This window comes from Melanaphis sacchari, unplaced genomic scaffold (genome assembly GCF_002803265.2).
Source record: "Melanaphis sacchari strain LSU unplaced genomic scaffold, SCAv2.0 Contig405_pilon_pilon, whole genome shotgun sequence".
NCBI lineage: Eukaryota > Metazoa > Arthropoda > Insecta > Hemiptera > Aphididae > Melanaphis > Melanaphis sacchari.
Window position 1 is genome coordinate 32,293 of NW_020271259.1, and position 16,240 is coordinate 48,532.

The 16,240-nt window shown below is 27.7% G+C and overlaps 1 protein-coding gene across 1 annotated transcript in view; it reads left to right on the plus strand.

Moving 5' to 3' along the window:
- The window catches only part of LOC112597281 (small conductance calcium-activated potassium channel protein), a 33,257-nt gene that overhangs the window by 10,584 nt on the left and 6,433 nt on the right, over window positions 1-16,240 (plus strand). The window contains exons 4-8 of the mRNA XM_025343250.1: window positions 9,252-9,387; window positions 12,190-12,300; window positions 12,374-12,501; window positions 13,035-13,104; window positions 13,168-13,275. Coding sequence (XP_025199035.1) covers window positions 9,252-9,387; window positions 12,190-12,300; window positions 12,374-12,501; window positions 13,035-13,104; window positions 13,168-13,275 — 553 coding nt within the window. The remainder of the gene's footprint in view (window positions 1-9,251; window positions 9,388-12,189; window positions 12,301-12,373; window positions 12,502-13,034; window positions 13,105-13,167; window positions 13,276-16,240) is intronic.

A 16,240-nucleotide genomic window follows, 5' to 3' on the forward strand; every position in this document is an offset into this window, starting at 1 on the left:
ATTTCATTCAACTACTCAAACTAAAATAATTTCATCTATAAATAACATATCCTAAATTCTTAACCCTTGTTTAAAAATATTCATCGCGAATATCGGCATGAAAAACAATGATAATAATATAATGATTAATTTTTGTGAAGCAATTTCGATGGTGATCTTTAGTGGCGTATTTAGGATTTATTTGAGGGGGGAGATATGACTGAAATAGTTTTTCTCCCTCCACTCGAAATACATGACGATACAATCAATTGATTATAACTACACGCCTAATATATATTATATCTGTACATAGTAGGTATATAAACTTTATAATTATAATATATAACATATTAGATAGTGAATCATTAATTTATTTATCATTTAAAAAACTAAAAAAAGTTGAAAAAAAAAGTCAAAAGGATGATATATCTTCCTCATCTCCCCCCGTAAATACGCCACTGGTGATCTTATACTCGTATATAAATTTTCATTTCTCGGTATTATGACCGTTGAAAGGATACAATATTATTTCACCCCTCAAAGTATACACTGGATGAGAAAAACTAAAAACATCGTTTTCACCAAACAATCGACTAAACTAGTACCAAACGCGCTTTTTTTCTCTTTCTGCATTTTATTCCTCGGCATGTTGAACAAATGTCGGTAAAAATCCAAACCTTTTTCATTGGAGTATATACATAATATATACACATATATTGTATATATATATATATATAAGTATATATATATATATATATATAAAATTCAATTGTATCCCTCGTGTTTGGCACAGTAAAGTGCTTTTTTTATAAAAACATACGCATACAATATTTGAACAGTCATGTTATTTGAAAATAGCATGAACTAATTCTTCTGAGATGACGACCAAACATTCTAATAAAATTAAATTCCGTCATTGAAAAAAAATAAATATATGTATATATATCATATAGATATTTTAAAAAGAAACATCTAATTTTTATAATAAATCATTTAAAATAAGAATAGTTTTTAGTCGCCAAACGTGCTATGTTAGCACACGAATGAAACTAAACAATGTGCAAATGTTAACCACTGGCACGTTTTATCTATTCATATCACCCGTGATAATATTAATAATATAGTGTCTCTATTAGTAAAAACGAATCAGCGTTTCCCCTTGTTCTGTGTTTGGCTCATATTATGATAACAAGAGGTCATTCTAATTAGACAAAACACAAAATTATTCCAAACATTAAGTACGGACAATACGTTTTATATGCTCGTGTGGTGAACACAACGCCCGACTACTTCCTAAAAGGAAAATTTAATCAATGTGCATTTATACGCAGTACTTTTTCGGCAATTCACTAGTAAAAAAAAACACTCTACGACCGTTTTCAGTCCCTTAAACAAAACCACGATATGACATTAGACAACGCGTATACCGATAAATTTTAAACCTAATAGCATTAACACTTAAAGAAAATCGGATTCATTCCAAAACCTTCAGAGAATTTTATAGAATATCTTTTTTTTATTTATTTAATTTATTTCCTTACTGTGTCTTTTGAAAATATTATTGAAGAAACTTGTCTGCCATACGTTTTGCTATATATACATATTATATATGTATAAAATCATTTTAATACAAAATCTGTGTATAAAAACTTCCCTCGTCGGACATTTAGATAAAACTTTTCGCATATATTAGCTCTATTTTTCGAACACCTGTAGAAATAACAACATTTACTGCCAATATTCGCATTGTATATTTGTATAACTACAATGTACACAAGTCAAATTATGTGCAGAGTCACTTTAAAGTTCAACCATTTTTCACTTATTATTTATAATTTAAAGAACTTATTTTTAATAATAATAATTTTATACAAACCACACTTGATACGAATGGCGATTTTAAGCAGTGTATAAATTATAAAATACCGAATTATTACAATGAATTGCGACATATGTGTAACCACCATAATATTATATACGTCAATTATTTTTATGAAACAGTCATCGCCCGGCCATCCCCTCTGCATCCATTTCTCGGTCGTTTTCTTGTTATTTTTTTTTCATTTTTTTTTTCACATCCGCAAGTACATATGTATCTATAATATTTTGCAATGCAGTATGACGATATTTCAGCTTTGAATCTCGATCCCTTTTTCACTGTTTCACAAGTGCGTGCTATATAGCGTAATTACGCAGTTGCAAAATGTGTCTTGATCACCCCCAGGCCGTTTCCAAAGCATTGCACGCCTACGGAGCTTAAGGTCGGATGCGTGAAGCCATCTGAATTATTCACAAGTTCTGCGTAAAAATAGACAGTTTCGTACGCTACTTTTTAAAAATTATTAGAATTACTTTTATTTATATTTTATAATATGAACGTATTTGGAAACCCAAGAAAAAAATGGTTTAAAATAATCATGAACTGCACGAATGACATTTTTATAGCGATACTCTGTAACATATTATTATAAATATCAAGTAAAATAAAATAAAATATTTATCATTAATATTCCAACGAAAATTATTATGTGCGGTTTGTGTAATATAATTTAATGTGCAAAAACACCCGCTGCTAATGCGTCATTTGATTCATGACACAAAGCATTGTTGGTATTCTGATGAATACCAAAATTTTCTAAATTTTATGTTATGACCATAAATGGTTTACTACACATTTTTCGATATCTTCGTGTTAATGTTTTTTAATTTTACAATATATTTTTAAAATACACATAAACTTGCTATAATCGTTTTAAATTATAAAAGTAAGGAGGTTTTCAATATTTATGTAAATTTGGTTAGGTTAGGTGTGTGCACAAACAATTTTTCATTTTTTAGAAAAAAAATATGTATGCAAATATTTCATTAAATTCCAGAAAAAATTTTCCATGATACACCCAAACGATTATCACCCCCCAATCAAGTTTCTTTAATAAAATTTATTGACAATTAGTTCAAATTCTAAAGTATAAATAATTTCACGAATATGATCTAAAGATAGTTTTAAAAGAACAACCGTATCAAAAATTCGTTTATATTTTTGGATGAAAGTTATCTATAAAAATATAAATATTGTAGTCAAAAAATTATAATTTTGTATATAAAATAAAATATTACTTTATTCCGAGGTTATTTTACAAATTAAACATAAAGAATGTTCTTTTTGTAAAAAAATCATAAGTTTGTGAACAAAAGTGTGGTACAAAAATAACATGAGTTGCATTCCGTACAAGTACTCAATTTAAAAAATTCTGAAAATATGCGAGCTCTGTATATTCAATTTAACATGAAAAATTCAATACCCGAAAAATGTGTGTGTGCATATAATATTTAAAACATTTTGTTTATTTTTAATACCATTTCATACAACTGAAAGAACTAAATTTTACACCAAAATAACCTATAGTATTCTATTTACTTATAAATTTGAAATTTAAAAGAACCTACAAATAACAGTGTTGGTATAGTAATTTAATGCTGTTTAAAATAAAAATGAACGAATTTGATACTTTGAACTGTTGCAAAACCTCTGTTAAATACTGAGAACAAAAAATACTTTTAAACAGTAAATGTCAAAATATCTTTATAAAATATGTTAGTTTTCGTCGAACAAGAGGCGCAAAAATAGACAGTAACACAATTTCAGAACACCAACAAACAATACTATTATTTTACCGTTAAATATTTAAGTTTGATTATTTTATTTTTAATCCATCCTACAGACCATTCCAGACCAATAACATACCAGCCCTACAACCTAAAACAACAACACACTATTACTATATAAATAAATATATTTTATAAAATTTGTAGTGTTGGACAAAGGTAATAGTATCGTGAATTATTATTACGTAATTTTAAATCCTAAGTTATACAATAATTAAACTGAAACAGTGCGAAATAAAAGTGTTAGCATAAAAAATCCACTAAACAATTGTAAATACCAATGTAATAAAATAATGAACGATAATTATTACTTATTTAAATTAAAACTATTGCTATCGAATATAATTACGTGATAGTTTTAACAGCAAAACAAATCAATAATTAAATTAACACCAAAAAGTTTTAAAACCTATTTTAAAATGGTCATAATCTCTACTTAACAGGAATAATAGCTTGTATTTATTCTTTATTTTATTCATGAATCGTAATGTTGCCAAGTAATTATTCACTTGCCACCAGAGTATACATAACTACAAAACAAAAGAGAGGCGTTCCTCGTTCATCGTGCTTCGAATGTTCTTCCAGTTAACCGAGTTTATTTAAAACCTTACATTAATAAATCAAATATTACTTAAAACACTAGTCATATTAGTCCTACGACTAAATACATACAGGGGTAGAAATGCTCAAAGGAGGGATAAATTAATTTGGAGACATCTGTCGTGACAAACAGGTTTATACAAATATAAACACTTCTAAGTATTACATGACATTACTCTAATATAAATTAGCAATGCGTAAGTCAAGTGCTAACCACAAGAGTTTCTGTTTTCATAAATCAGCTTCAAACGTAAATATGTTTTTACTGTTATATTGAAACAATTAAATAATACATTATTTATGAAGAATGGGTGGTTAATTAATGTAGATGGTATATGTTATTTATATAAACATAATGGTACAAATCATGTTATCTTAATATTTACATAATAATATTTTTTTTTTTTATATGCAAACTCTCAAAACCAATAATAACTCAACTTTTAATAAATATTACATACGTTATACTAAAGTGTAGTAACTGGTGATCAATTGCTGTTATTGTTATAATTTTTCTATAAATATTATACTGAGACAAATAGGTTTTTAGTTATTATAGTTAACAATATCCTTATTTGGTCTTGATAATTTCCCCGGAGTTTTACCATTAAAAAGTTTTTTTTTCTTACCAAAACTTTAATAAAGTATTCTTCAAAATAGATCATGCATATTTAAATTCTCTAATCTCAAAATATCCATCTCTTACTCATAATTCTTTTAAATTTTAATAAAAAATTAATTTGAAAGCTCTGAGGTTTAAGTATTTTGTGATATTTTAAATAATAATAAAACAATATTAAACTGCTTAGTTTTTGACCCTAAATAAAAAAATGCATATATATATATATATATATATAAAAACAATATACACAATTAAATTAAGAATATTTATAAATAAATAAATTATAAATTGATCGTGATTAGTTATTGTAATACTAATTAGACGGTATAATATTATAAATAATTTTAGAACTAAAAACAAAATTTTAACAGTTTCTTATTTTAACAAAATTAATAATTTAATTTATAAAGTATTCATTTTTCTTCAAAAAAATGAAAGGAAAATATTTAAAAACAAAACGAGTTATTTATACTATAATAAATCGTTTAAGGTGGTTTTATATGATTTTTAAAGTATCTAAGCAGACATTTAACGTCTGAGATTTAGCAGCATTATCTTAATTTTTATAAATTAAGCAGTTTCATCAATCTTACAATTATTCTTCTCGAAATGACATTTTTAACGACCATGAAAACAGTCATACTTAAGTTTTTGTTTTCAAAACGTCGACCTAATATACACTTTGACTTCGAGTGATTTTGACGCGTCATTTCAGATCTCAAGTATACTTGAGCTTGGAAAACAGCCCACGAGAATAAAGAGGAAGATTTTATTTTTAATTCTGTTTCACTTAGTTGGTACTTTATGTAATAAAGAAAGAAAGTAGAATATTACTAAATTAGGATACTCTCTTATGCTTTTCATCTTAATTATCAATTTCCTTCCAGTTGTTTGTGTTTTTTTCATCTGTTAAATTAATATCCGGTGATTTCCTTCCGTTCGATTTTATATCCTCATCTATAGCCATTTTAAATTACTCTCGGGAGCAATTATTCTTCCAGACAAACAAATACACTCAGTGAATACCCGCAAAATAAATAACAATACCGAAAATATACACGCTGATCCAGTTGATAGGGGGAGAGCGAGTTCGCATAAAACAGCAATCAAAACTCACTTTTAGAAACGAATAATCATTTTTATTATACTTTCATTAATAATGTTTATCTGTTGTTCATTTTGTTCCCCCACTAACATGAATATTATCTGTTGCCCCTCGACTTTTCACCGAAAATTTATCGTCGAACCCTTGACCCCGACGATTTTATTTCCATTAAAATTCCACCGAGATACACTCATATACATAATATGTATATCAAGGCTAGTATCGAATTCCGATTGTTTTTCTCGTAATAAATTTGTCAAAATTAAATCCACAAATCTAATTATCATCCTAGTGAAATTCCTCATCAAGTACTTATGCAGTATAAATGCAGTAAATGCTAATGAAACATTTTTATCCATTGTCTAAATTAGAATCATTATGAAAGTTGTAGTGAAACCTTGTCATGGTGGCGATGGCACAATAACCGTTCCACCTTAGCATCTAAAACAAATTAAAGTAGGTAATTTAAAACGACTTAAAAATCCGCTATGCGCAAAATTAACATGCCTACTACAATACTATTTTAAACGGTATACGCAATTTTACAGGAAAAGCGTAATTTTAGTAAAAAAATAAAATAAATATCTATAAAAACTACTTCATATAATTTGCTTCAACTGTATAATGGTATTCTTATTAATATTTTTTAATATATTTTAATAATTTATTAAATGTAAAATTATATATTATTAATGTGTATATCATTAACTAATAACCTTAAAAATTATTAAGATGTTTAAAACATTAAGGAAATAAAATGTATATATAAAACATAACATTAAAGAAACACTTAAATGTATATTGCTCATAACTTTATACAGAATATTTGCTTTAAAATAACTTCCAATACAACATATTATAAACATTAATTTCACCAAATAATAGAATATTCAAATAATTTTGTTTAAAAAAAATAAATCTCTAAGAATTAACAAAATGTTTTTTTTTTTTTTAGTGGGCTGGTATGTTGACTGATTGTTCAATTAAGTTACCTATAACTATTATTAGTTTTCACTTCATAGTAATTATCAATTTACAACTGTCCAACATGAGAAAATATCCATGTTGCGATCTTATACGAACCTAATGACATTCATTACATGCGTCATTGATGAATTTTAAAATTCCCAGGACCTAGTTTTGGACATTTTTGTATACTTTACTAATACTTAGTCTATATTACAATTTTAAGGTGAGAAAAATAATAATAAATTCACATAAATGAACAAACAATAACAATAAAACAAATAAAATATATATATATGTGTGTGTGTGTATGTGTATATACGAGTATATATATATATATATATATATCCCTCGATATAATATATTTTCTTCAACCGAATTTTTTGCTCGTTATCAATAGCTGTAATAATATGTTTGAAAAGTAGTATTATCCATCTCGTTTTTTTTATTTGAAATGAAATAATTTGATACTTTATTTTGTTTAAAACAAAATAATAATAACAATAATAATCATCGAACGCGTTATTGCGTAAACGGAAGAGGCAATCTAGCGTCATTGCCACTGTCCTACCAGTAGTATGGACATTGTATATTGCACGCAGGTTCCACGACGAGGACCACGCCAATTACTTGAACTCGATGTGGCTGATAGCCATCACGTTACTCAGTGTAGGCTACGGAGACATTGTACCAAACACGTACTGCGGACGAGGCATCACGCTCTCCTGCGGTATTATGGTAAGATTAATAATGACGAACACACACACAATACATAATAAACGCCCGCACATATAAATGTGTGTGCACACACTTACACTTCATTTACATACACACACAAATATACTAACACATATTTACAGACACAGCGCCATCGTGTGCATTTACTTTTGACAGTATAACCAACCACCAATCCACCTCTTACTCGTAACCGAGAAAGAGAGAATTATAACTCAAAACTGTTCATCAACAAAAAAAAAAAAAAAAAAAAAAACGAACATTTGAATTTAAATGTAATTAACTTTAACAATTAAAAGCGAACTGTTTACTCTGGAGCTTACGAAATTAGAATCGCGTTTATACACGCGTTTAAACGCTGTACAACATTGTGTTTTCCGAGTAGTTAGCGAATCCGAAAAGTCGTTTTAAATTTCCCTCCTCCCACCCAAATTTCTTGTCGCACATAATTCGATTAAGCTTATATTTCGAATAATAACGATCGTAAACCAATTTTAATAGGGGACACACCCAACCAACACTGCCATAGCCACTGCCGCCGCCGTAAATTAATTATGTCCTGGCACGAGCTTCTGCTAACTTTGTAGACGCGACACAAAGTTTTAGAACTTTATATGCTTTAAAAAGCTATTTACATTCATTGGGAATCAATTGAATTGAAAGCTTTCATACGTTCTACACTTGTGTCCAGTAATAATATTTTTTTAATAAATTAAAAAATGGTTTCTATTTTAAAAAGTGCGGGTGTAATTTAATTCCTGACATTCATTAAACACTTTATGATGTAAATTTTTCATTCATCCGTCCAAAATTAGCGTAAAAAACTTAAATGTATAATAAAAAATTAGCTCAACCAACGTTAAGCACGTCCTAAAATATATTGGATTTAATAACTTGCAAGAATAAATTTTAACCTAACAATTTAACGTCATTAAGACATTGTATAATTTATTCAATATACATTATTTTATGATATCGTATCACAGGGTAATCGTTTTTTATTTATGAAATCTATTGTTAGAAAATATCAAAAGTGTAGACACCCTGTACATATGTTTATATTTTATGGGGCCCTTTTACGTCTAACAAATTCGTTTTGTCTGAAATACGATGAAGTTTCACTTCAAAGACGGATAAATAAGTCATGTTTCGAAATAGATCTTCTATGAAACAGAAAATACACGCACTCCTAAACTCGTGTTGATATTTCAAAACTTTTTTTTTATGTCTTCGTAATTGGATAAATGGGTTAGAACGCATAGTTCTGAGCCCCTGAGGCTGATAAACAATCGAAGCAATGAAATTTCGTTTAATGTATTTCAACCAGTATTGTCATACACGCCAAAAACAAATGGAAAAACTCGTGTTTAAAATTGTGTTATTGTCTTTTTTTACGCATCTTAGAAATGATTTCGATACGGAAACTGTACATATCGATGTGTTTTTGGAGTCGATAGGATAAGATACTAAATCGCGTTCCGATTCGGAAAAAATATTGTAATATTTATGATTTATAATTTAATTTTTTTACTGGGATTGGGTTGTGATCAATACTACACTGTGTCTGGGGCTCTGTAGGTTTCATGATGAAGATCACGCTAACCTGCTGAACTCCATGTGGTTCATAGCGATCACGTTCCTGAGCGTGGGCTTCGGAGACATAGTGCCAAACACTTACTGCGGTCGTGGCATTGCAGTCACCACTGGCATAATGGTAAGACCGACTCCAGAACAACCAAACAAATATTCAGGTGGCCTCAAATTTAGTGACCAAAAAATCTATCCAGCCTATCGGCATCTAAAAATTCTAGCGTGCTTGCTTGGAAAATGCATTAAATTAATTTAGGAAGAAATATTGTTGAGCAATATCCAAGTGGATTTAGATTTTAGAGTAGATAAATTGATTGATAACATTATACCCTTAGCGTTTAAGGGATTTATAGAAAATAAACTTTTTAGTTTAAGACCACGTATAAAATCATATAATATAGATTACTGTACCTTATTGTCAAACATTTATACTTATATTTTACACATAAAATTAAAAAAAAAATTATGATAAATTAGAAATAATATCTTATGAGATAAAATAATTTAAAAATTATATTTATTTATTAAAGTTATTAATAAAATATTTAAATGCTTTGTACATTTTTAAAATTTTAATAATGTTATAGTCTTTTTAATAGTTATAATAATAGTTAAATTTTATGAAGCTAATTATAATTTTCATTTTTTCATTTTAAAATAAACTATTTTCTGAAAATATTTAAATAAATTTATAATTTATCTGATATTGTTTATGGTTATAAGTTATAATAATATTTAGATAAATATACATTCATGTTTAATAAATAATAAGTCTAATATCATATTTACATATAAATTGACATTTTTATACATACATAATATAATGATTTATGATGTTTAAAATTATATGTTACATTTAAAAATTAAAAATTGATATTATTTTAGAAAAACTAAAGAAAAAAAAAATAATACGATCATATTTAAAAAAATAAATAAATAATGTTTGTGTAAACATTTTTCTAAAAAAAGTAATTCAAATAAAATTATGAATATTCTCCGACACATACCATCTATCTTACTTACAGAAAACTACGCTATATTTAAATATATATATATATATACATTATATATATTATACTTTGTTGTCTAACTTTACATTCTTCCTTTTTCATCAAACATGGTTTATATGAATCCCTTTGATATAACAATAATAATAATTACATGTAAAAGCGTTTCAAAGCAATTATTTTAAGGACCGCTCATATGATGCAAATTCCAAGTGTCTTACTTCAACATTCCGAACACTATGCAAAACGCGTAGATGTGCTTTATAAATATATAAAGCCCTTGTACAGTAGTTTCAATAGCGCTTTAGATACAATAATATTATAGATATTTCATAATTTATGTAAAACATTGTTGATACTGCTGTGAAAATCACAAGTGATATTGTACAATTTTGTTGCAATGATTTGTAATTATTATAATTACTTAGAAATTAGACACTACTACGTGTATAGACGCACTGTCTTAGATTTAGGTATAGACACCATATTGTAACTATCAATAAAATATATTATAGACATATACTATAGAGTATAGACATATACTATAGTCGGTGACACGGCGTCCTGGATAGGCAAATGTGGTGTCTCGGTGCACTACTACATATATTATACAAGCTCCCATTCAATTCGAAAATACCACTATATTCTATAATAATTTAACAAATAGTTGTTAGATAATATATATATATATATATATATATATAATATCATGATAATTTATTAATTAAAAAATAAAGACAAACAGGATAGTATGAAATATTTGTGTATACTTTTTTATGAAAACACTAAACATGCCTAATCGCCATGCAATGTCAAATGTATCACGCTTTGTCTAACACTATTTTGCCTCATTCACGTTTCAAGAAAATAATATTTGGGCTTTAAAAATTAAACGAAAACTCTACTAGCATTATTATAATGTGTAAATAATTTTTCAATTTTTCACTAACCCGGGATGCACGTTGTAATATTATTTTATTTTTAAGTAAAACTGTACAGGAACTTCTTTGTTTAATATTGCATGAACATAATATACGGTTTATTGGGCATTCAAACGCTTGTTGATTTGTATAAATAAATAAAAAAATGTGCACTCCATTATTTTTTACAAGAAAACTTAATGTATTTAGTGGTTGATAAAGTGTACATCCAAACACAAAACACCGAGATTTATTCGATGATATGGAGTACATCTGTAACTGTAATACAACGACTCCAAAATACACATTGATATTATAATGGAACATACTTTGATTTTCCACTTTACTAACTATCTAGCAAAAAGCAAGCTAATAATATTTTAATTCTACGTGGACGAATGAAAGAACAAAATAATATATTTTATTTAAACATCGACTAAGCAGTGGGTCTAATACTATGACATCAAAAATTAGATCACACCAATGAACTTTTCTGATAACATCAGTAACCTAGTCCTTACTTTCCATCAGAGTTAAACAAAAGAGTTAAACACTACGCTTTTAACAAATTTAACTGTTAATTAAAATATCAAAATAAGCATTAATTTCTACTAGTACATAAAGCCTTTTAAATTGCATGAATAGAGCTATTATATTATTATTATTATTATGATTATTATTATTATTATTATTATTACTATCATAATATCATCATCGTCGTCTTAAACAAAAAATATATTTTAAAAATGTACCCCACTTACGGTTTTTGTTATTCTTTAAACATCATCAATCATTTATAAAACAAACTTCCACACAAACTTATATTAATAACTTTGCATGAACAAATTTATGTTGGCTTTGATCATCAAACACAATAAATAGACAACTATACTAACTATAATGTAGTGTGTTGTTTTTCTCCTTCAACATTTTTCCTGCAATTTTATTTCCACCACCAATGCTGGTCTTAAATAACTATGGCTAAAATGATGTTTCCAGGGTGCCGGGTGCACAGCACTTCTAGTGGCTGTTGTGTCACGAAAGATGGAACTGTCTAGAGCAGAAAAACATGTCCATAACTTCATGATGGATACTCAACTAACAAAACGAGTATAACATTGAATAATTTGTATACTATTATTATAGATGATTTTTTTTCATAAAAAATATATTTCATTTTCAGCTGAAAAACGCTGCGGCCAACGTCCTCAGGGAGACGTGGCTGATCTATAAACACACCAGACTGGTGAAAAGGGTGAATGCAGGCAGGGTTCGAACACACCAACGAAAATTTTTGTTGGCCATATACGCGTAAGTTTATTAAAATTCAATATCGTCCAATACGTCATTCTACCGTTAAATGAAATTCTAGACAAAAAAAAAATCATTACTGACTTAAGTGACTAAAAACGGTCGTAAAATGGCGTTCGTTATATTGTTCAAATTCAATCATATTTTGTCTCCAAACATTCTATTATTGTATTTGTAGCGCACAGTATATAGTCAAATACATTTTCTTTTTACAATTTCATCGAGTTGAATAAAAAATAATAAGTTTTTCCAACACAACGCGCTTGTAATAATTAAATACTAGTAGTTTCCCGATGAACGACTACACGACATACACAAACCTTTTTCAATTAAACTCTTCAATTAAAACTACCGCACTACACTCGAGGGGATAACAAGAGTTTTTATTTTATCAACAATCGTATTCCAACTGAATGCGAACATTTTTCAAGTAAACAGTTTGAAAGATAATACTCGATACTTCGACGGTGGGCTGAATAAAGCTCGGGTGTTATGTTTTTAGTTTAAAATAAATATTTTCATATTTACCTTAGGTTGAGAAAAGTAAAAATGGACCAAAGAAAATTAATGGACAACGCAAATACAATAACAGACATGGCCAAAGTGAGTAAAAGAAATTACCTTGACCATAACAATAAATATGGATAATGATTTATATATTTTCAGACGCAGAACACTGTTTATGAAATCGTATCAGACATGAGTAACCGATACGATGCGTTTGAAGAACGTTTGGCTAATGTCGAAGATAAACTTGTAGCCTTACAAGAACAGGTAAATAATATAATTCCATAATGGTTACTGGCTTACTGCTATATTTTATTAATTTCATTCCCAGTTTGAATTGCTGTAAATTAATATCAATTTATATATTTATTTACGGTATACATGCAATAGTGTGTTTAATGTATTTTTAAATCAATTACAATAGAAAATCATTCTTCGTCAGTGCAGTACTTAAAGAAATATTTGCTTCAAATTATTTCTTCTACCTTCACAACAGACTAGGTACAGTCGGTTATTATACAAGTTTAAAGTTTCGTTGAAATTATTTTGTCTTGTAATTATAACTAAGAATAAAGGATTTAATTAAACATAATATAAAACAACATTTTGAAGTCTAAATGAACCATGTCTAAATAAATTATACAGCCATGAATTCCATAAATTATTTTATGAATTCTGTAAATTATTTACATGACTGAATAAATGCAATGTATTTCAATCGAGTTATACAACTTCAATTACATAACACGGTGGTAAACCAAATTATAATATTATGTAACTGAAACTTTGATAATTCTCTGAAGTATTTTAGGTTTATAAGTAAAACTACTGTTTGACATTATAAACAATTAATTCAATTAATTTGAATATTATGTAATAATAATATTATAGATACATTTTTTTATTTTGTTCTTAGTATATACATTTCACCTTTATTTACACCATCATTATTCTTTAAAAATTATTAACAATTACTGTACTACACTTTACTAACAACTCTCTAATCGCTCTTTAAATTGCCAAATATTTAGGTCAAAATAAACATTTTTTTTTTTTTTTTTTTATCAAGCTTTCAAGCTTATGAAAATTAAATAGTTATATTCCAAAGAAAAAAGTTTGTTAATGACTTCCAACCGAGTGGTCTTTTTTTTGGAAGAATCTTTGAAAAAAATAATAATAATAAAAGCCTAAACGCTTGCCAAAAGTCAGAAAAAAAATTCCACTTGATTACACATTTTCAAGTGATTGAACCCCATCTAAATTTATAATACTATAACGGTTTTAACGGATGAATAATATTTTTTGCACTATTTTTTTTATTTTTGTGATTCCCACGACATTCCGACATTCGTAAAAAATTTATATCATGTCACGCACGAAATATCTTAAGTGATTTTTTAGTGTGGACTGTACACCGAAACGCTTGACCTAATCAAAACTACAGAAGTAGGTAATGTTGTTATTATTACAACAGGTGTAGTGTTATTGTGACTAATGAGTCATAATATTAGGAACTATAAGTATGAATATTTTCCGAGTACTACATCATTTGACATTGTTTACATTTTACTTGTCTCAGAATCGAAACGACAACATCTGTACTCGTGTCTTGCACGTCCGATTCTCTTCGAAATATTTGAAGCTGTTAAGGCAATTGTATGTTGAGCGATAGAGAAGATGTATGGGAGGAATTTACATGTCATGATTGTAATATTTTAGTTACAAAACAGTGTCATCCGAACTGACATAGCCCGTAAGCGAGCATAAGCTCTTCTCTCTACAAAACTCCCATCCAATCAACATTCTGTCAACCAATCAGTTTTAGTGCTATGTGCTATGACTTTATACCCGGTAATAAAATACAAAATACCGACTCGATGTTCATATTTAAGGAAACGTTATTGTTACCGATCGACTACTGGTAAACATTAGATCAAATTTCTGCGTTTTGATTTTATTTTGGCAGTTTTTTTTTGTTTTTTTTTTTTTTTTTTTTTAGTTTAAACAATATAACACTTATCTTCCCGATGGATAGAAATAAAAAATAAAAAATTTAATATTGTCCCATAATTTTTTTTTTTTGATTTCTTCATAGTATTTATGAATTAAAAAATTACGTGCGCTACTATTAAAATGTCATCATCAATTTAAAACTCTCTATTTTTGACATTAACAAACAAATAATTATCAGAATGAACTTCTATCAAACATAAAACAATTCATTTAAAAAAAAAAAAAAAAAACCCATTTAATATTCAGTACCTATAATTAAACAATGTGGTTCTTTTAAAACTAAACACTTATTGAAAAACATTAACGTTTTTCAAAATTTAATACCTATTCAAATATTTAATAATTTATTTTGATAACATATTTTAAGTTCATGACAAATTCAAATTTAAAATTGTATATTTATTTATATAATATAAATATTTTTTTATTTTATATTTTTTTAAATCACAGCATACATTTTTTACATCGAATTTAAAAGCAGAGTATATATCTAAAAACGTCAATAAATGAAAACCGAATTTCAGACTTTGTAATTTTAGTTATAACTTATTATTATTTCAAGTTGAAACGATGTGACGAGCGGAGTAGTAGAACTACAACATTTTATAGGATACTCTTATAACAATCAAATCCGCTGGTCTGAACAATAAAATACACTTATAAGCTAATACTCGTTCAAAATTCCAATTCCAATTCCAATTCCAATTATAATTCCTATAAAAATATCCTAATTTGAAAATACAATTAAAAATGTGCGCTTTCGTTCAGAAAAGTAGAAACTTAAAAAAAAAAAAAAAAATAGTAAAAATTGGAATTAAAAAAAAAAAATAATAATAAATGTACAAGAGCAATAACAATATTATGATCGATTGCTTTTGAAAGAATTGCCTCAACTTATATAATTTTAATACGAGCACAAAAAACAAGTCGTCGTGTGAACGTTTCCATTAAATTTTCGTCGATATAAATGATGAAGATTTCATGACACGATCCGTCAAAATAACTGTCGGCCATTCGAAAGTTTTATTTTTTACTCGTTCACACGGTTTACGGCCAACGCGGAATACAGTAGTTAGTGTTGACCAGCTAACATCCGATCGGTTTTCCGTTAAGTCCCGCGAGACCGCGAAACAGGGGTCAGGTGTTAGACGAGAGGGTGCGCGAACCCCGCCCCGGTGGTGTTCACGCGCCGGACCACCGAGAACCCCCAACCCCCCCC